Consider the following 23146-nt stretch of genomic DNA (forward strand, 5'->3'; position numbering starts at 1 on the left):
CAAAATTCAGAACACTTCCAAAACCTCCCCAACTTCCCTCCTAGTCAAAATCCTGAGACAACCACCACCCCAACATACAGCTATGAGGACCAAAACTCACTTGTAAAAACAGCCACTGTTAACAATTCTAAGATATCTTTTTCTCCACTCACTTGCAAAATGTTATGTAGCCATCTTTCAGCTTCCTGGCAAGAAAAATAGGAGCGCGAAGATATGAAGTGCTCAAGATTTTTTTGTTTTAGTAGTCTATATAATTCTGATCTGCAGGCTCCACTAAATGAATGGAAAATGTGTCTAAATTCCTAGGCCTGTCTTGAAAATCTCAACCTGTTTGGTGTTTTTCTTGCAAAAAATCTGCTTACCTCAGCCTTAATATCAAAGGGGTATTATGTTAGCAGCTTTGTTTGGCTCACAGAAGAGGGAATTTAAATAACTTGAATGCCCAGTAAATGCATGTATGAATAGTTAATACTTAGTGCATATATGAAACAAATGCTAATATATTACCACTTTTATTAAATAGTTCATCAAATTTCAGTAGTTTTCTTCCAGTCTTTTATGTGGTCCTTCCTAATATAGTTTTTGTACAGATTGTAAAATACTCAAGAATTGATCCTAGTTGATGGATTTTCTCACTTGGTATCTAGTAGGACAAAGGAAGGTTGCTAAACATGGTTTTTCCTTGCCATAGATCTTTAATTTTGGCATATACCAGACAGGAGAAAGATTAAAAAAAAACTTGGAAGAACTGGTATTAACTGCCAAGTAGAGCGATACTGATTGTGATCAGAGACATGGAATGTATTTTAATCTACTTTAATAGATCTATGCTTTTCACACAGGAAAAGTGTGGGCTTTTTCTCGTAGACATCAAATTGGTTACGCATGACTTTGAGGAATCCAGTCAACTTAAATAAGTCATAAATGTGGTTTATATGTTCATAAATTCACAGGCTATTTTTAGGAGAGAATACTAATAAATTTTCAAACATTGAAGTCCTCCACTTAAAACACGCTTCCAAAAAAGATTATGTTATATATCAAGCATTTGGAGGAAAAGGTGGGTTATAACGTTGATACTCCAATGAAAAGGGCATTAAATCTTTTTCTAGGTTTCCCTTTTCAACAGGGATAACAGCCATTGTTTCTGGCAGATGGTAGTCTTCATATTGCAGATGCTGGAATAAGCAGACAGCAATTACAGTACCACCTTGAACATACCAACAATTTCTATCTATTCTTAGCTTAGTTCTTCTGCTGACTGTGAATCTGTGGGTTCAAACAGACTGAGTCAAAGCTTTTTAGCGTAGTAAACTTAAAGGATTGTATCTATTTTTGCAAGTATGCGCAATTTTTCAGGTTTTAACTGGGGTTTTTGTGTCAAAGCATTTTGCTGCTATTTGATTAGTTTTCAATGCAAAGCTGTGCCCTGAGTCGTTACACATGAATTTTACTACCCAAAATGGGTTTGCAATTAGACGAAAGCCTTTGCTTTTCTTACCTGGAAATGTCTTTGTTGAAAACTCTATTAGACATTCTGAACAGGACTTTTGTAGCTGATTGTGAGACAGCAAATATTCTCAAAGAATTTATTTGCTAGGTATGATGTATTTGGGAAGGGAAGGCTAACATAGCTTGTTTAGCAAATAATTGCAAAAAACCAAACCTAAATGAATTCTAAGGAGAACTCGCTTCAAATTCAGGCACTGGTATGACAAGCCGACACTGTACTCTTAGTGGGACAAAATTGTTCCAGTGTCTCCATACTGCTAGGAGGTTGACCCTTAGTCATTACAACTGAAATAATTTACTTATCTAGAAATAGCATCTTTCCTATCTTTTTAAAGAGATTTAGTGATGTATCATCTCATTCAGGCCACTAGTAATGGCAGTCAGGACAAATCCCCAGTGTTGATAGAAGTAAATCTGCTTTTCTACGTCCTCTGTAGGTTCCTTATCTTTGCCTGATGATTGCTCTCTTGTTAATAACTGTACTTTCTAGGCTCTCCTAAGAATAGTTGAAGAGTGGAGTGAGCTAATATACATGCTGGGGTGGTTGAAAGTGCTACCAGAAAATTGCTTATTAGATACGTATTTAAATATGTGTTTATTTCAGTTTTATACCTAAGTATGTATTTTTGATCTAAATGTGAATCCTTCACTCTCAGTAGTATTATCACATGAAAAGCTTAAAAAAGGCTCTGTGCTTGGATATTACTAGGAGAAATCCTATGTGTTTCAAATGCTGCCTGTTTTCAGTAAATCCAACTTGTGTTACTATTATTTCCAAAAACTGAAAGGTATATCGAGCTGTGCTGAGCTTTATCAGATAATTTGGTAGTGTGGCTTAAAGGCTGACAACTACAAACAACAAATTATTCAACTGATGTTTCCTTTGATTTTAATTAACAACTATTAATCGTAAAAGATGCAGGAATCAGATCATTAGCTGATTGGTTGCATTTATTTCAACAGGTACAAGTAGGATGGGGAATTTTCTCAAGTCCTGTATATGAAGTACTTTACAGCAGCATTTCGGAGTGTGTTTCCCTTGAGGAATTTCCCTGTATGTGTATTAATGTACTGTTTCCCCTCAGTCTTAAACAGGCTGTTGTTACCCATCATTGCCTTTTAGCCTATCTATCTCTTGCTCTGTATACCCATAGGAGACCTTCCTCATTTGTGAGGTTAAAAAAAAATGCAGGCAGATGATGTATATATTACAAGAAACTTTTGGAATCCAAGCCCACATGTTTTAAGGAGTGAGTGAATATGCATATATGATAGCAGATCAAAATTTCTCCTGCTCTGAAGTATGAGCAGCCGGGACAAAGAGACCAAACAGCACAGCCAAAGTCATAGTAGAAGCATGAGGCAGTACAGGGGATGCCCAAATCATAAAGCTCCTGTGCTCATGTCCTTATATTAAGCAATTCTCCTGCTTACCTGATGGTCAGATTCTTCCATTAATGGCACAGCTGTAGATCAGGACCCACATGCAATGGGCTGGAGCTTTAGCTCTGCTGATGTAGTAATGCTTGTAAATATATGGATTTATTAACGTTTTGTTTTCTATGTAATGTTTATCTGCCTTACTAATGGAATAGGCAGTTGTGCTCTTTTATTGCTTGGGGGTTTTTTAAACTTTTTTTTATGATTATGAAGCTATTTCCTGAAGCATTTGATGGATTCCTTTTATAGATCGGATTGCATCCCACTATTGCTGCCCACTGGAAGGACCTGAAGTAGGTAAAGCCGGTTTGCTGCTGTTACTTAGTATCTAGATATGTCAGAGAGAAGGAGATGCGTGAGACTGAATAGACAGGAAAAAGAGCATTTTTGAAGGCTATGAATATAAGGCTTAACATGGAAGAGCACTATGCTCACTCAAAGCAGTATTTCTTAAATCTCTAGCAAAAGCTGGTTGAATGAGAAATGGAATTGTGCTGCTATTTTATGCCTTGTATTGGTTAAAGTTTGAATTGCTTCCTCTGAATTTTGAACTTATGATTTGTAGAAGTCTGGGGACTCTCAAACCTGGTACCTGGATAGTAAATGGCTTCCTTCAATTATGGCTTTCATATTTGTAATTTTTAACTTTACTTGGCAATTCCCCTATTATTGGGGCATAATTGTAGTTTTTCACTAGGGTTTATGCTTCCCAGACTTGTTGGAGTACAGGAAACATGGGGGATATAATGACATAAAATGACATGAAAATAAATGTAAATAAATGAGGTTTAGTTTAAAATTTGCCTGGGGCACTGGGCAGATAGCCAAAATGAGTTAAGCAATGGGATTCTTTACATGAGTATCAAGGAAAGAAGCTGTGGAGGTTAAGACTGTTTTCTGTGTGGACAGTGGTTATTTGCTTAGACTTTAATAGTGGCTTAGTAGGTTCATGATCCTTTGACTAAAATGGGTAGGGACTCTAATCCAGTTATCAAACTGACTGAAAAAGTCTTCATTTCTTAACAGGTCTTCCTGAGATATTATGTAACATTATTGCAAATAAGCTATCTGTTAATGCCTGTTAAAATTGTAAATGGAAACATTAACAAAGTTGTCGTGTGATCTTTCTGCTGCCCTTTGGGTTGCAAAACATATTATACAACCTATTAAAATTCCCAACATGGAGACAGTTCTCAAAACCGGGGTATACTAGTGCAATCATTGTGATTTTTGTTGTAGTTCTTATTGCTGGAAAAAAATACAAGTTTTGCAGCACTCAAAAGTATGATGCACAGCTCTCCAGATATTGTAAAGAAGCTATGCAGGGTTTTTCTGTGCCAGAGTAACAGCAGCTGTATGTAGTGTGAAGGAGAGGGATGGATGCGTAGACCATGTTGCTTGCTCTTCTGTGCCACACTGAGATTCTATTCACCTTGCAATGAATGATCCATCTTTGTTAGATCAGACAGGCCAGCAAGGCTTGTGTCAAAAGGGCCTTTTCAATTTGTTATCCTAGCAGCTGGTTCTCTTCCATTGCCTTTGCTTACTGTACATCTGGAAGAAGACTTCTTGCAGCTGGGAGCCATTTCGCGTCTAAACCACATCCCCTGTCCATAGCAGAAATACCCTTTTGACAGCAGATGTCAAGCAAACCCTTAATAGGTTATTAATTAAAAAAAAAAAAATTAATCAGTACAAAATTTGGCATCGGATTTCTTTTCCTGTTTCACCACCTCTATCTGTAACTTTGCTGTTATTTAGAATTTTTGGTAGAATCTGACATGTTCAGAAGTGCAGGGGGCATTCTTATCTTATATAATACTTTAAAAATTATTTAAAGTATTATAAATTAAATAATATATGAAGTATTATAAAGACAGTAAATATTGTGATTAAAAAGCAGCACAGGTAGTCTATAATCAAAATTGAAAAGATTCACTTTACGTTCAGTAGTGCTAAACTTCTGTGGCCAGAATTTTACCTTGGTGTCTGCTCCAGTCTTTTAAGTCCTTATTTGGGCAATTAAGTAAAAGCGGGTTGTTTCCAAAGTTGCTGATGATCTTAATGTCCACTGGAGCTAGTGCTAGTAAAATGACGTCATTTTTATTTATGTGCTGAACTTGAAACATTTGGCTCTCACTGCAGTATTTTTTGGCCTGTAGGACGGACAATAAGGCTTACCCTCAGGCTGTGAAATGCTTAGAACACCACTAGAAATAATAGGCCCAATTACGCTTTTTGTGGTAAACTGAAAAATAATTTTATTATAAGTATGTTTAGTATAATGAAGGCTAGCCTTAAGATTTAAAAAAGCATTCATTTTAAAATGTATTCCAGAAACATTTTTTCCATCAAGTGCAGCAATTTTAATCTTCTGCACTCATCTCTGCTAGAAATACAACCTATTTTCTTCTTCATCATCTAAAAATCTCAGTTTCCTAATAAATGTAAGGTTAGAAAGAAAAAGTACTCAAAAAAAAAAAAAAAGAATAAAATGCAGTCATTCATCTGTTGAGCAGGTTAATTTTTCGGTAATTTTTCCTGCTTGCCTAATTTCTTGCATAGACATTGAAATTCTCAGTGCGGTGTCCTTGAAAGGAATCTTGTCCTGGTTGTGTCGGTGCGGGCTCCCGGCACTGTGTGTTTGGTCAACAAGCAACAGTGGGTGGTCAAGCTGTAGCACAGGACAAGGGCCCGCTGTGCACAGGAAAAAATGTTCAAAGGTGTTTAAGGGTGGTAAGGAAGTCTGCCGCCCTTCAGAGAGTCCGGAGGCTATAGATCAGCCTTCCCTCACTATTGTAGCCTGTGAGAAAATTCACTGTAAGATACATAATGGATGAAAGAATACAGTAACTGTATTCACCTGGTTGCACATCTGTAGGGTCTTTTTTTTTTTTTTTTTTTATTTTATTTTTTTAATTTAATCTTGCTCATATATATGCTGTATATATACACGTAGTCTGTGTAATGACTGGTGTTTGACTTAGTGTGGAAAATAGCACAAAAATGCTACTCAGCCTGAGGTTGGTCACTTGTTAACAATTTTCTTTCTCACTGCAAAAAGTACTAGTGGTATATTATCCCCTGATTAACCAGTAGCTTTCATAAAAAGCTTTAGCTGAATGTCATGTAAGTGATGCACCGAGCTGGCAGAATTGCAGAGTGGCTGAGGCTGGGTTATAGAGGGAGGCGAAAGATGTGCGACTCCCACGAGAAATCTCCGCCTGTCAGACTGCGAGGGGAAGAAACACGAGCAGAGTTGTGGAGCGATGGATATTGTAGAAAGTTTTTTACACTCAGTTTGGTAATAGTTTTTAAATGAGAAAGTAAAGCTGTGTTTGAAGATTTAAGTAATTGACTGGTTTGCAGATCATGGAAAAATCTATTTTAGGCAAACTTCACGTTAGTTGTCTTTTTCACTGAAGCCGCAACATGCTGCGTGCAGGTAACATCTCAAAAAAATGGGGTCAAGGTATGTACAGGAGCCATAGGTGCTGTAGGCACATAAGTACCCTGTAGCAACTCCAGTGCTGATAAACTTGGAGAAAACCTGCAATTAAGGGTCAGCACAGGTGACTTTTAATTTACAGAAAGTGAAAGCACAAATTAAATAAACTACCTCAAAAAGCATTGCGTTCTTTTATTTTTTCAGGTCCTTATTTTGGTGGGATCCTACTGCATTAGAGCAGAAGAGAACTGAACAAAACCATTGAACTATTTATATTTCACACAGTATCTGAATGCTTTTATTTCATTCTACATACCTTTAAAAAATCCATGCACAAAAAGTTGAAACCCAGTAAAATCCTTTAAAAAAAAAAAAAAAAAAAAGCAACGTTAAGGTCCTTAAAAGTTCTTATTTTATCTTCTCATGATTTTACAGTTGTAAATGTAATAAGGCTTAAATTATAGTTCTGGTTTGTCATGACTGTTTGGTAGAAGAAGAGAATGTAGTACATTTATTTTTCTTGTGTTTCCTTGGTTAAATATACACTTGGCACTGGAGTCACTGACAGATATGCTCCATGTAAATGCTGTATTTTGGAAAAAAATACTTCTGTGACTTCAAAGTTGCAGTATAGTTTTTAAAAATATTAAGATCTGCCAGGAATGTATTGTTCGTGCTGTTTAGACAACATCTTAAAACCTGTTAACGCAGTAAAAAGTTAATTTCTTGAAACTTTAGATTGTTGCTATCCTATGCTCAGGATCTAGGAGTGTAGAAATAGTACACAAATCAAAAAATGAATAGGCAGTAAATTATTATTTGGGTAGTTTATTTAGGTTTATAAATATTATTGTCTACACTCCATACTAATATTAATCCATTGTATTACATTATGCTGCTAAATTTAAGCTGCTGGCTCCAGAGAGGGAACAAGTTGGGATGGGAGAAAAAATTGTTTGTAAGTTAACTCTCACTTTTTTACAAGATTTATGCATTAGTGTGCAGTCTTCAAGCGCTATCTTCTGGTCGGGTGAAAGCAAAATCGGCTTTGCTAATGTAGTCCAGATGTTTATTAGTCCTGAGGGTATATGTGCTGTTGTAGTTCCCTGCTGCTGTGTTATACTTGCTTGTAATGCTAGACAACCAATTAAGAAATTAGTTCATGTTAAACTTTCTTTTCCTGGTACGGCTGCAAACTGATGATGTGGTTTTTCTGGTGGAACAAGAGAGTATTCTTTACATGTTTTCTGTTACTGGTGAATATATAAACCATTTGGGCGGCGTGGGGTTAGTGTATCAGCAGCAATACGGAATTTTCAGGTTTTCAGCTACCTCAGGCAAATGGTTTTAATTGAACTAATTCACATTAAGATGTTTTGGTAAGTGTGTCTGTTTTTCTTAATTCTAAGGCTTAATTGGCACTGTCATTTTTAGAAACAATCTGTTTACAAGAAATTCCTCGTATTAACAAGGCGTTTGAAGGGTGAGAGCCTAAATTCTATGCAAAGACATCAAAGAAGGAAGTTTCGCCTATCGTGTCTTTTTCTAATTGTAGTTTTTGTGAAGATAGCATTGCTGCACTTTGGGGTTTTTGTTTAGGTTTTTTTTTAGTATATGTTTTAACTAGCAATGCCTTAGACAATTCTCATTTGTCCCTGGCGTACAATTTTTTTCACCTAAATAAAATGCAGGTATGTAGAACCTGAGAGTCAAATTCTTACGGAAGCTCAAGAGCTATGCAAAGCACTTACAATTTCTCAGGGTCTTCTATATGATTTTCTTCTTATTCTGGGTAGAATCTCTGTAAGGTATCGAATGTGTGCTTTTTTCCAATCTGGAGCGGAAGAAATTTTTTTTGTTTTTACTTCATTCTGCAGGCTTGCTGGAATGTTTTCACAGAAGTTAATGTTGTAAATTTGTAATAATTAAGATATGTTTTAAAGATATAGGTGTTTAAATTGTAGATGTAGAAGATATGTGACCTTACACAGATCTCTGTTACATGGGCGGTTGTGTAGTGTGTGTCCATAATTAACTATTTGTACTTGCAGCATATATACCTACTTTAAAAGCAGTTGATAGCTTTAGGGTGTTTTCCTTATTATTCTGTATTTTTAGTTCATTCAGAAGGAAGAGTCTTTCCCCAAATTCTTGTTCAAACTCGCTATAGAACTCCTCTGTGGTGGATAATACACTTAAATCACTGTAGCAGCGTCCACATTGCTGAAAACTCATCAATTTTAAAGGTGTCATAAAGATTAGCTGGTTTTACTAAGTGGTGTAGGATTTAAATAGTTGACAGAATCATAGTACAGGCTAAAGATAGCACAGGTGGGTTCACCAAGTCAGCTAATGCAGCGTGTCCATCACGACAGTGAACTACATGGCAAACGGATCTATTTATTTAGGTGGTTTATAATGTGAACAGTAATGAGATGAATGGAGGACCGACCGTTAGCTCGATAATGACAATGCCTCAGCGAGGCCACACTGAAAGGCCACAGGAAATCTCTTTAAAAGCCGTTAAAAAAAATTGTGGGAAGAGCAGCTTCTTTCAAAAGGAACTAAAACCCAATACTGTCACCTATTGGAAGTTTGCGATAAGTTTGACAATACTTAACGTTGCTCGTTAAGCCCCAGCTGTTGAAGTAAAGTGACTAGGTATATCTTTACTGCCGTACTGGTCTGACAGCAGCATAAATTCAGAATAAATATTCTTCAAATCCTTTTTACTTTGTGTTATTCTCGAGTCTGAGTATTACAATGTTGCAGCTGGTGCTCTTACTGTGTGGCCTTCCTGTTACTGTAAGTGAACGTAAGTATTGATGGAAATGATCAAGGCACATAAACTCAAACACTGAGATTCTCACTGCAAAATTCAGCATGAATTATCAGGAGAGGTTTCATCTCATAAGAAAGAAGTTTTTTTTTTTTACCATGAGAACAATCAATCACTGGAGCAACTTCCCCAGCGATGTGATAGAGTCTCCATAGCTGGAGGTTTTCAAGACTCAACTGGACAGGGTGCCAGATAATCTCACCCAGGCTCCCTTTCTCATGAAATGTTGGACTAGATGATCTTTTGAGGTCCCTTCCAACCTGGACTGTTTTATTATTTTGTGAATTTTGACTAATTTTAGTTTAGCTGTTACGACTCAGTTGGCCAATGCTGAAATAATTTTTGATGGTTCCTTTCAGAAATGTATCTCTATGGTGAAATGCATAAAGCAGCAATTTAGACTTTAAAAGCAATATTGGCAGTCTTACAGTACATTAAAAAATCATCATGGTCTGTTCATTACGACATGGTTGTTTTCCAAAACATACGTTAGGCTCCAAGTATCCACCTCCATCAGGTTAGATCACTACTTAGAACTTGCTAATAGTGACCTACGTATGGACAGGCACCCAAAGAAAAAAAATAATTATTTGGTTACAGTAACTGGTTCACTGGGAAATATTTTGTGTGTTTGTGGATATGTGTAAGTGTGCAGTGTTCTACAGACATGCACAAGCATACAATGACGTTAGTTCATCTGCTTCATGATGGATGGATTCTTTCTACCTGAACTCTGCGCAAGTCAAACAGCTAAGTAGTAGCTGAATGCTCTGCCCTTAACTGTTTCAGCTGGAGGCACAAGAAACTGCTGCTGTTGAAAAGTATATTTAGACATACACCAGTGTGCCATGTCACTAATGGCATAAATACATACTTATCCGTGGCTTTCAAGCAACTAATTGTAGGGTATTAATTAAAGTAAAAACAGAGAAACGTACAGACCAAAGAATATTTCCCACATGGTACTTGTGGTTTTGGCTTTGCTGCAGGAGTCAATAGTGGTGGTATTGAACAGTCTTGATGTAGATGAACAGGCAGTCTAAATAAGCAAGATTAAGAATGTTTTTGCTAGATAACTTTTGTCTTGTATCACTTCAGAATTATATTAGAATTCCAAATGCAGTTTCATGTCAGTTGATGTGCAAAACAGTTATAACTTTTTTCCCCCTCTCCCTAGGCAACTCATTGCTCCACAGCCCCATGATAGACCTGGACAGTGATGTGCGTCCATCACCAATTGGCCACCTCAGTCAAACTGCTTCACTGAAAAGGGGCAGCAGCTTTCAGTCTGGTCGTGATGATGGTAGGCATCTGTTTTATTTGGAAAAACAAAGCTGCAGTCCCCTATGTCCAGTGTGTGGTGTAGTCAAAAAACCCAAACAAAAACCCACATTCTGTGTGTTTGTTTTGGTTTGTTACCAAATAAAATTCTTTCTTTTCATGCATTACTAGTGTGTACTAAAGAGGTCCTCTGTGGTTTTTTGCAAGCAAAGAGCAGTTCATAACTGAAATCTGCTTCTTAAAATGTAGGCAAGGTGGTAAGAGTCTTTTTTTTCTACAAAACTAGAATTATTTTTTTTTTGGCATACGTAACCACCTACTGCCTACCACCTTTTGCTGCTGTAATTGTAATACCTGTTGTGTGTGTTAGCTCAGGTGGCTCTACTTAATTTTCTCCTTCTGTGACTTCACATAGCTGGCCCTTGTTCTCTAATTCTGTAAACCGAGAAACTAAGCATGTGACTAAGCTCTAGCAGTGTGTCCACAACCAGTTGAGCCCTTGTGTGTCGTAAGTGTCTTCAACACACTTGTACAAACAACTTGATCTCGGGAGTCTTTCAGTGATGACATCACAGGATACGTCACTTCTTACCAAAGTACTTTCTTGCAGAAAGCTGGTTTTTATGAAGAGCTTTCTGACTTTGCTCTGCTTTGATGTTGCTCTTCTCCCAATTCTGTGGAGTTCCTTGAAAAACCATCTATAAATATCTTGATTTTTTTTTTTTTTGAGCAAGAAGAGGAATGAAGGGTATCTTTCAAGACCATAGAATGAAGCATAATGAGAATTGTATATGCTTCTGCTGCCACAATGTATCTTTACATGAAAGACCATTAAACTGCATCACAGTTTGAGGTTGAATGTTTGCATTTCAAAATACAAATTAGACTCTTCAAAATATAGATTTATATCAAGTAATTACATTACTGTATTACTGTTGCCCTTGTCCTTTCTCAGCCCAACACTTTGCATGAAGTTGATTAACAAGTGTTACAGAGCAAAACAGTAAATTACTGGTTGTTAGATACCATCCACTAATACACAATGCCACACTTAACGTAGCAAGCAACATCCAAAATCCGGTGTATTTTTTCCTCGTCTGAATTCTTTTGCATGTGTCTCTGCTTAAATAGTTACATCCGCGGACGGCAATTTCAATTCCATTGGTTATCTTTGGTTTTAGAGTCTAAGTTATGGATTCATAACCTTTTACAAACTGGAAAAGATACATCTTCAGCAAGCTTTGCAGATTCTGCAGCCCACAGTTTAAACAAAGATGCAAAGGGAAACTGGAGGATCAGAGCATCATAATACCTTAGGAGCCCAATTCACCACAAAGACCCTACAGTTAGAATGAGTTTCCTTGAGTTGAGTTCACTGGTATTTAGGTGCATGTGCCCACTGCATGCTTGCGAACAGTTGAAAGCTCTACCATCCTTGCTTTTCTCCGAGTGGAGAGCCAAAGTAAATCAACCACTTATGATACCTGTGCAGGAGCTGCTGTTCCAAATATGCCATGATGGCCTCTGTTTTCAGGTTGCTTGTGCATCCTCTTGGGTTTTTAGCAAATTCAAGGAGCAGCATCTTTGGGGTTTTGGTGTGGGGGTTTTTTTTCCCCCAATGTGATTGACAATGATTGAGATTGTTTGAAAAAATCACTTTGAATTTGAAACTGCAGCATTCAAATAACATTCAGCTCTTGTTTGAGCATATGTTCATGAGAATATGTAAACAATAGCTCTAGTTGTATCTTTAGGATGCTATAGCACAGATTGTAATAGCATAAATAGAATAAAAGAGAGTTCCTGCTTTAACATAGATTGGAGCTTTCTCTAGCAAAAAAAATGAAAATATTCTGAATTTATGGCTAGAATGTCCTTTTGATGTGATGTGCAGTAGCTTCTTCTAACAAATATCTACTGTCTGCAGACCCTGGACTAAGGCAATCTCTGCAATAGACCTGAAGTATGCTTCCTGGAGGAGAAAAAAATTTCATATGTGAAGTAAATCTTGGCAGTGTGTTTACAGTTAGGAACAGACATCCCTGATTATAATCTTGGGTTGGTGCTGGAGCTTTTGGCAAAGATGAGATGGTTTCTCAAAGGAGCTGAAATCTTTTTGTTAGAGCTTGGGGTTTGATAGTGTTACAGAGCCTCTGTTGCTATAGCAGTGTTGGCACAACTTCCTGGCATAGTCACAGCCTATCTTAGCAAGAGGAGTTTTTCTGCTACTGGGTCTAGACCAGTTCTCTGACAGTCTTAAACTAAGCTGGCAAATACAGTGCTCTGACACCCGATCTGTGTCCCCACTATGAGCTTTACTGGTTGAACTTCTGTGAAGTTTTCATGCCTCTTAAACAGCTGCACCACTATCAGCAGAGCTAAACTTCAGTTGTGTCAGAGTCTCTCTCCAAATCTTGGGCTTCCATTGTGAGGTTTTTTTTATTTTATTTTATTTATTTTAATGTTCAAATACTAATCCAGAATCCCTAAACCTTTTGGCCCCGAGGAAAAAGAATATTTCCAGTAGGGCAAGTGTTTATTTGTCCGCTAAAGAAATGGACCAGTAATTGACCTCCACCTCAACAAATGGGTACTGCTGAAAGCATGCTGCGCTTCAAGGAGATTCAAAACTACTAGTTAACAACACAAGAAAATAGTGAGGCTCTGGTGAAGCTTACTAGCTAAATAACACGCTATTAGGCAGCTATTTTTGCCTAACTGGTGAATTCCGGTTCTGTGTAGGCAATATTCCCTAACAGATTGAAGACAAAATATGCAATTTCACACAACATTTTTCTGCTTTTCCACAGAGTTATGTAGGATGTTTTTAATGTTATCATTTATAAAATACCAGAGTTCATACCAAAAAAAAAAAAATCCAACAAATTTGGACCTCTTTAAATGTTGTTCTTTTTCCCAACATTCTAAAGTGGACTCCAATTCTTGAGTTGAAATACAAGTCTCTTATCACTGTTATATTATCTGTATACCTTGTTTTGTTAAAACATCATAACCAATAAAGTTTCCGTGGAGAGGGCAGATGGTTATAGAAAAGTATTTCACAAAGTTTCCTTTGTTTTCTGTATTAATTGGCACCTTCTGCCCCTTTTCAGCTTTCTCTTTACCTTCCCCCTCCACCTCACTTTGCCCCATTTGATAAGAAACTGAGAAAAGTTACCTGCTGCCAAAATGTAAGCTATTTTCGTGATGTGTTTTTAATAGCCGGTATACCAGGAGTGTAAGTAGGTTTATGAAGTGAGAGATGCTGTGATATTATTCATCGTGATTGTGTCCTTCATCCGAGAATCTCAATATATATGTAGTGATATGTTTATTGAGTTTTAAGAAAAATGTTGGAATCTCCCCTGTTTTTCAGATAAAAGATTTTACCAAACAAATGGAAATGCAGATGAGAGGTTGGCAACTCGCCCCAGGCCACAATGGAAATTTTTTTGAGCTTTAAATAAAGCAGATATTCTAGTTCCCATTGTTTGCCTTAATCACTAGCATCATATCCTAGTAGCCCTGTTTCTTCAGCATCACCACCTCATTTGAAATTTCTAATGTCTTGATTGCTTTTGTGTTACTTTACCTTTTAGAATGGTTTGAAAACAGAAGACTGGCTAAATGGATTGTTACATGGATTGCATTAGATACGCCTACAAAGGGGCCTATTCTTTATATACTGTCATAATGCTGGTACCTTGTAAGCATATGAGAAAAGAAGAAAGGGCTTGCGTGTATTCCAGTTGTGTACACATATATGGACTGAGCTTCAAATTTTTCCACTCCTACCTGAAAGGTTTTATATATATGCTATATAGTCACTTGTGTAATAAAATGCAGTGGCAAGCTAGTAGTACGTTTTTTATTATTAATTCAAAGGTTTTTAATTTTGCTTTTTCCATCCCCTCTCCCCCTTTTAGCTTGGCGATACAAAGCTCCTCAGCAAGTTGTGTTTGTTGAAAAGTTGACAAAACTTGTTGTAAGTCAGCTGCCCAACTTCTGGAAGCTCTGGATTTCTTATGTGAATGGAAGTTTATTCAGTGAGGTATGGATTCTTCTATATAGTGATTTTTAAGTAACAAAGCTCCTTAGTAATTATGTTTGAAGTATTATATTTCACTGGAAGAAGTGACTGGGCTTATTTTAATCAGAGGGGTTTTTATAAAACAATAAGTAGACTCTTACACATTTGAAACACACTACCTTGACTAGTAACCTCTGTTGCAGTACTAACCTATAGAAGTGAGACTCCTCAGTTTATTTTTAAAAGAATAAAAGCATACGATGGAATTACTTAGAACTCTGCTAGTGGTGTGTCTGTGTGTGTTCCAGATGCTGGAGTCAATATCTGTATAGTTTCACTTCTTACTCATAGCTGGCCAGCAGCCCTTCATTGGTGATCTGAAGAAATAGCAAATTGCATGAAGGATAGAGATAAGTAAAAGACAAAGTCATACAGAAAAAAAAAATATTTCTTTTCTTTGGAACACGAGTACTCATTTCTTGAGCTTTAAGTATTTGGAAGTGAGGATAGTTTCTAGACCAGAGTCGCAAAATGACCAAGGCCCAGAGTAGTGTACGCAGACATACTGTAGGGAGTCTAGTCTGGAAGTGTAGTCAGCTGCAATCACCTGTGCTTCTAGTCCTTCTTGCTCACATGATCTGTTTCTTACAAATTATGTAAATAAAATATAATGTTGATAATCCAGGAAGCAGGAAAAAGAAGAGTAATGATTCATGACATACCAGTTTCACGTGCGCACTATTAACAGATTCTGAAAGGATACATTTCATAATTAATTTGATATACGTCATATACAGCTTACCATCACTTACCATCATAATCATTACCAGATAAATAAAATAGCTTTTGAGTTTGTGCTATTGCTAAAATTTGGTCAAAGAATTACATTATGTTTTACAGAGAGTTCACTTCTGGTCCTCAGGCCATGGTGTTTCTTCTCCAGAAGAACTGTATTGGCATATTCCCAAGGAGCAAGTCTGACAAACACATGATTAAAGTGTAGGGCAAGGCAGCTCTCTGTTCCATCAACAGGTGATAAGGCACTAGTTCACACCTCGTCTACACAGCTATCATCTTGCTCAGTGGAGTTTAGACTCACTGTTCTGGGTCCTAAAAAACTCTGAAGACACGGTCTGTAAAGAAATATAGACAGTTGGGATAACACAGAGCAGGATGAAAAAACAGGCAAGCTTTTGAACATGCATATTATTCAGATCAATTTTTAAATTGAACCTGAAAGTTTGTGCATCTAAAACTTCTCTGTTTAACTGTTGCTATGTCACTTAATTTGTTGAGATTGTTTTTATCCTGCCATGATTACAGTGTCCTGCTGTGCTTAAATCCTTAAGTCATCATAGCTATGGTATTCTGCTACAAAATCATCCCTAAAGCAGAACTACAGCTGTAGCAATCTACTATTCTTCGCGGCCTTAGTAGAAAGTAAATTAACCTTGGGAAAAGGAAATTTGGAAGTTTGTTTCCTTTTCTCTGATTAATTAGAGAATTAATTTCTCAAGAGGTCATTCTGTTTATTGTCACTGTCTGTAAATCAATATAACATTTTCATGTGATGATAGTAATAGGTACTGTAGCCCTTTATACGTTGAACACAAAATACAGAGCATTATAGCTCTGTATCATATTCGTGATACTCATTTTACATGATAAAATCAAAAGAAAGGTATGACATTTACTCATAACATTCAGTGAAGGAAGTAGAATCAAGAATGAGTCTTAGTACTGTTGACTTTCACAAAAATAATTAATTTCATAAGGGAATTGATACCTTTATGTTTGACAACAGTACCACTGGAAATTAGACTTTACAAATTCACCTGTTAAGTTATGATGATTTTTTTCTCTGAGCACAATGAAAAAGAAAGCAATTTCTAGAGAAACAGAAACTTGAACTGTAAACAAGGTTGAGAAATTCTGCTTATGAAAATAACTGCAAGTGGAAAATGCAGTGATCTTATGTCATGTCTGAACAAAACATTGTTTCCATGTATTTAAAAAAAAAAAAAAAAGAGGAGGAGGTGGTAGTTTTCCTGTTAGTATCTAAGGTACGTCTACCTTTCTTCTGTTGGGCCAGATTCTGAGTTTGTAAGAAATTAATCCACATACATTTGATTTCTTCTGCTCCTTTGGTCCTTATGGAAACCCCCCAGGTTCTTTGGGGAGAGAGGAGGGATGGTGCCCTCTGTTCCTTTTGTGTGTTCTGCATGCCACAGTTTAAATGAGGAAGAATGGGAGGAGGGGACTTAGGCTAGAAGACTTCTGGAGCACCTAAGAATATCTGTCACCACATCACATTCGAGACTCAAGGCTTGTATGTTTTTCTATCAGAAAACATGCAGATTTTAGTTTTCCATGAAGAATTTTTTTTTTTTTTACCATGTTGCTTGTTATTTATTGTCATTCAGGAAGCAAGGTGATTGCAACATTTTTTTTTTTTTAAGAAAAAATCCTGTGAAAATGGTATAGAGGGTTGTTTCAGTTAGGTTACTAAAGTCTTCAAGACATTTTAGAAATGTGGAAAGAAAATTCCCACATAAGAATAACAAGCTATATTTATTTTCTCTTGTTCAGTTTGTAGGGGTTTGAGGGATGTCCTTTTTAGTTCTGAAAGGTTAGCTATATGCCTTACAATATTGTCAGTTAAAGATTTACGTGGTATTTTCAACAGTTTAAAAAGTGGAGTTCTTTGAATCACTCTAGGTGAAGTAGCATATGTGAGTAGTAACCGTTGGTCTTACCACAAGATAGTTTTGGTCTGTCTGTGCAGGAAAGGTTTAAGATTGGTCTTCAGCAAAACCACTAAGAAAGAAAAAAAAAAAAATCAAAGATCTGTGAATTTTTTTGTTGTTTTTTAATTTAGCTGCAAAACAGTGTGAATTTTAAGTTGATACCTGAGGTTTAAAGGAATACAGCTCATTTTCTTTTTAAGGCATTAGAAGAGAGAAATGGGTATTATATGCAGCAATAACTCGAGTGTTGTTCTTGTCTGAAACAGTATAATTCAGAGCTTTAAAGTACGAGAGTCGCATAGCTATGTATTTTCCACAACTGTTAATGAATTTTATTTTTCTCCAGTTTTTGCTCACTTCAAATTATTTAATTTACCTTAAAAATCTGAAATGCTTTAGCTAAAGAGGGAGTTTGAAAAATATAGCATTTCAAATTAATTACTTGAAAGTAAACTGATTCTCTTTGAGAACACTCTTGTCATGTTATTGCACTTCTTGTCCAGTAGATGTTGCTGTACATACATAAAATATAAGATCTTCTAACTATAAAATTCTACATCTACTCTTAACTGAGTATTTGAAATAACTTTTTTGGTATAATTTACTCTACTGTGTTCTCAGTAGACTCCACAGAAGGCTAGACCTACAAACAGGAAGACTATTAGTCAAACCATGTTTTTCTTCAACTGTAACTGTCTCATGCAAAGTGTACGCACGTTCCTCAGTTTTCAAAGAAGCAAACTGTCCATGTAGATGATGATTATTTTGCAGAGTCTCTTTTACAGTTAGTTGGACTATTTAGAAATCATTGTCAACAAAATGCTGTTCAAAAAAAAAAAAAAACCCAAACAAAAACCCCTCAACTGTCCCCCTCAAATGTTACAGTTCCAAACTGCCCTCATTTCAAGAAGTGTCTCCCACTTCACATCTATGTCCTTCTCTGGGCAGCTTCCATGCCGAGAAAATAGTTTCTTCATATAAACTTTATGCACAGTTGGACTATATATGTTTTACTTCTCACTAACGTTGCAGTGAGAATATTTTGACCTTATGAAGTTCGTACTGCTTGAGCTATTCTTTTATGCTTGTCTCTGACTTTGTCATAAGTAAGTGTTGTTCCTCAGAATTAAACATTAGCACGCTAACCTACAGTAGGTAGAGGCTATTGATAAATATATATATATATATATAGTCTTTGCTTATGAGATGCCATGAGTTAGTTTTTATAATTGCATCATAAACTCATTGGTTTTCACTCCTTCACTTTGAAACCCCCTTTTTCAGAATTATTTTAACAGTGGTTCTTGAGATACTTACTTACACTTTTCAATTTTCTCATTTTCACAAGACTGCTGAAAAATCTGGCCAAATGGAAAGATCAAAGAAAAACGCTAGGCAAAGACAAAACGATTTCAAGGTAAGTTATGGGGGGGAAACCTTGCATTCTTTCAGTTGTCCCTCATAGGAAGATACTGTAGTGTCACCACCTTGAAAATCAGATTTCTCAAATTGTCTGTGTGCCCTTATGCCTCCTCCTTATCTACTCTCTACCATGTGGAGCCACCTGTAAATCATACATTCCAAGCTGTTGTGTGTAGCAAGTACATGGCTGCTTAAGCACATTGATAGAGCTTTTTGCTTGATTTTTCTTTCTCTTATTCTGATGCAGAAAATGATTCAGGAAGTGATGCATTCTCTGGTAAAACTTATCCGAGGAGCTTTGCTTCCATTCAGCCTGAGAGAAGGAGAATCAAGACAATATGGTGGCTGGGAGATGAAATCTGAACTTTCTGGCCAGTGGCTAACACATGTTATCCAGACTGTAAGGTAAATGGACCTGTGGACCTACAAAATGATGCTATTCCTGGAATATGTGTGGTTTAAGACAAATTGCGTTATTTATTATGTTAAATACCCTGAGTAGTGAGAATGTTAACATTTTCAAAAGTAGGATTACAAAAGCATTACCTATGACAGATTTAGGATTCTATGTCCAAGTGTAATTAATAATGCGCCATGATATAGCCTTATTATGTAATGATATATTAATTTTTTTTCTGTAGCACCTTAGGAAAACGTTTTAATAAAATATTTGCCTGGCACAGCATAGACACTCCATGGATGAAACAGGATTTGATTCCTTAGGGTAGAAAGCAATTGCAGTTATCTGCTTTATTTGCTACACATCTTCCCATCTCTGCAAAAATGGGTGTATCATTTTCAAATCATAATTTACTTTTACAGTTGCTTTATGGAGGGTGATACTCCTGTTTATAATGTCATTCTGCTTATAATGATATTTTTATAAACTTAGTAATGTGCACATCATTAATTACAAAATGTCTCATTAACACACAGAATTCACTTCCATTTTTCTGTGGAGGATACAAGAATTGTCATTATCTTTTGGAAACTTGAGTAATACCTGGATATGATACTGTACTTTTTATGTGTAGTTTTCAAAGTAGGTAACAAGCAAAGCACAGAGGAAGAAAAGAAAGGGTTATAATCACATATAGGTATTCTTATTGTGGATGGATACATACCTGTTCTCAAGTCTGTTTAACACTTTCCCAGTGTTGTCAGTTACGTTATCTGTACTTTAACCCTTCAGAAAAAAAATTTCCATGTGAAGTTTCTTATTCTGGCTGAATTTTATAGAAAGCTTCCCATTTAAGAAGGAACTGACTTGGCATTTGATGAAAAGATGTAAAGGGGCAAGGGAACAGGCTTTGGCACCAGTATTGCCCTTTTATGAGAAGTAATCCAACTTCACTCAAATTATAAAATTCTAGAAGTTAACACTTGCACATCTGTAATATTGGCTTGAAGAGGTCGGTTATGCTTCAGAGTCCTGCCACCCGAGGTGTGATCCAGGCTGAGGTTTTAGGATATGTGAAGGCTTTTATTCAGAGAATCTCCTCTTGCTTTCTGGCCACTTCCCTGGTAATGAACAACTGAACTGAGAGCTGGGGAAATTCTCTCCCCCTCCCACTCTTTTCCCCACCTCATGTTCTTTACTGAAGCCTGTGCTGGCACTTTACCAAAGTGAGCTAGACTTTAATGCAAAGCAGTCAAAAGTAGAGAAGAAAAAGGGCAATCTGGAGAAGAGGAACTGAACATACCATGATGGAGTACTGACCACTGATGACCAGGTCAGAAATTTTTGCAGGTGCTGCAAGTACTTCTCTTTTCATGCCCCCACACTCTTTGACAGTCTAATAAATTCTTGTGACACACACCAACGATGGAGGTGGACTCTTATGAAGAGTCTACACGTTGCATAAAAACCTTACTTGTTGCAAAGTTATGGGATAGCTTAAGTCTTATTTTTATAGTTCCTAATATTATGAAGCACATGATAGATTTTTGCTCTTTCTCAGTCATCTCACAAATGATTTACCATTTTCTGCTTGTATTTAAGAATGCTAAAACTTACAAAATTAGATGGGGCGTTGGCATTACATCTGTGCAATATTAATTTTTCTGCCTGTCTTTATGTATCATATAGCTTAAAGTGGGGTGGTTGCACAGTCTTCCTCTTGTATCCCATTCTACCATTGCCCAGCTTAAATAGGTTCCAGAGGATAAATCAGAGCTATGCAATAAGGTGAAGCCATTGTCAGCAAGAATTTTGTGTTGTGTAAACTTCTCAGAGATGGGTACTTACATCCTGTGTTTCCTGGATGGCTGAGTTAGTGTGGATTTATGTAATCTACTAATTCAGTAGTTGTGCCCAGCAGAGAGCATTCTGGTTAACGGTGGGGTTTTGATAATTTACGCCCAACACCGAGGGTAAGGAACTGAAGGCTACAGGTGGCTGATTGGAAATGTTCCACTTATTACTCAAACTTTTTTGTTTGTACCTTCCTACTCCTGTTCTTTGGCATGTTCTAGTACCTGTGCTTTTCTCAGTATTAGCAGTAGGGCAAACAGTAATGACTGCATTTGAATTATCCTTGCTTAAATACCCAACAATTGGATAAAAGCAGTAAACCTCACTTTGTGCCCCTAACTAAAGTATGAGCACAACTGCAGCCTTTTAGTTAAAAGCTGAAATGCTATTCCTTGTAAGCAGCTGCTGTATTACTATTTCTAAAGGAAAAAATGGAAATTAATGTTTCCATCCTCAGTCAGTGATTTGTGCCTGGTCAGAGTTGGGAGCCAAACAGTGAATTAATTCACTCTTTGCTTTGCAGGTGATGCAGTAGCGGTATTTTGGCTCCTTAAATGTGTGTACTCTTGGCAATCTGATGCACAGCCACATCACCATTTGTGGCAGCTTGATGGCTGTTACTGTTGTAAATGTGGGTAAACAATATCTGAGAAACCCTGTTGTAGACCTAGGATTTTATCTAGGCATTCACCTAAAAACAGGAAAAAAAGCTACTTCTGCTCCAAAAGGATTATTCTTGGATTATAGGATGAGAGACAGATATGCAGAAGGGCAGGCAGAGAAGTGCAAGAAGACAGTAGGAAAAGTTGGCACGTTGCTATGACATTATTGTAATGTTACAAAAAAAAAATGTGTTTGCAAGCTTCTGAATTAAGCAAGTAATCTTTTCTGAATGGGATAATCAGTTTTCAGACTCACTGTGGATGGAGCTATTGTATTCGCATACACAGAAAACATCTAGAAAATTCAATGAAGTTATATCAGCTTAAAAAAACCCCGCAGATTTACACTTCAGTCTAATTTTATTTGCTTTCCAGGCTTAGTTCTGAGTCTCTTACTGCACTCGAGATACCCAATGATATGCTTCAGATCATCCAGGATCTTATTTTGGACCTTCGTGTACGTTGCATTATAGTCACCTTACAACACACAGCTGAAGGTAATAAAAATCTCTCTGCTTACTATCATATTTTTTTGTCTCTGATTAGGCCAAATCATGTTCTGGAAGATAACCATGTTTGTTACAGATGTTATAGTAGCAGTGGACTCCTCTGAGTTCTGTAATACCTCGCAAGAGTTAATTTTCTGTCAGAAATGTGTATTTTGAGTCTTCCCTTAGTCTAATTGATAAAGTATGTTAGATCCATTTCTTTTGAGTTGAGACAGTTTTACAATGCAAGTGATTTATCTCATGATGCAGCTTTTCCATATTTGAAATATTGTTTATGTTCTTTTTTGAGATCATCCAGAATTGAAGAATTACATAAGCAATGCCCCACCCCCAATACAAAAAATCCACAGCCTTTTATGAAGTATGTTAGTTGTGTGTTTTCCAAGGCCTTTTACTAATATTAAAATCCCCAGGCTTCCTACTGTGTAGCTTTTGCCATAAATGTCTGGATTGTCAAGGCCAGTAACACATTCTCTAAATGTAATGTGACTCTGTGCATCAGAGGCCATTCTTCTTACCGTCTTGTGTTCTACTTTGAAACCTGAACGTGAATGAAGTAAATCTTCCATAAATAAATGTGTCTCTTAAAATCTGAGGGAAGATTGACCTACTAATTCACTTAGCAGGGTTTTTTCCAGAAGACTGATTACCCTCAATGTTAAAAAAATCAGGGCTTTTTAATCTTAAAATTAATCAGTTTTTAATCTTTAACATATGATTCATCATTATTTTGTATGCTGACATGAAGCTAAGTGTTTTACCCAAGTCTTAAGTGTGCGAAGTACAAATGGCTAATTAAGCAAATTTTTAAACTTTTGGTGATGACAAATCATAAAGGCTCTATGGTTTATTTGATACAATGTTGACACTAATTATATTCTTGGCTCTTAATTCTTTTATTAAATCCCATTTCAGTGTTAACATTATTTTTCTGCATGAATATCAACCAGTTGGCCATACAAGTATATAGGTTGTCTTCTCTCTTTGAAACTCCTCAAGGAA

General features: G+C 36.6%; 1 protein-coding gene across 6 annotated transcripts in view; it reads left to right on the forward strand.

The window, feature by feature from the left end:
- The window catches only part of EXOC2 (exocyst complex component 2), a 114081-nt gene that overhangs the window by 38149 nt on the left and 52786 nt on the right, over positions 1-23146 (forward strand). For 4 of the 6 annotated variants that reach the window (XR_004841475.1, XM_035890564.1, XM_035890567.1 and 1 more), the window contains exons 11-16: positions 3202-3249; positions 10417-10542; positions 14447-14571; positions 18646-18714; positions 18967-19124; positions 22011-22132. Coding sequence is in view for 5 of the 6 variants with exons in the window: in XM_035890564.1 (XP_035746457.1) it covers positions 3202-3249; positions 10417-10542; positions 14447-14571; positions 18646-18714; positions 18967-19124; positions 22011-22132 (648 nt within the window). In the remaining variant the exon portion in view is untranslated. The remainder of the gene's footprint in view (positions 1-3201; positions 3250-10416; positions 10543-14446; positions 14572-18645; positions 18715-18966; positions 19125-22010; positions 22133-23146) is intronic. The other 2 variants (XM_009634998.2, XM_035890566.1) reach the window with 2 other exon arrangements.

The sequence above is a fragment of the Egretta garzetta genome, unplaced genomic scaffold, assembly GCF_000687185.1.
Source record: "Egretta garzetta isolate BGI_Z169 unplaced genomic scaffold, ASM68718v1 scaffold283, whole genome shotgun sequence".
Taxonomy (NCBI): Eukaryota; Metazoa; Chordata; class Aves; order Pelecaniformes; family Ardeidae; genus Egretta; species Egretta garzetta.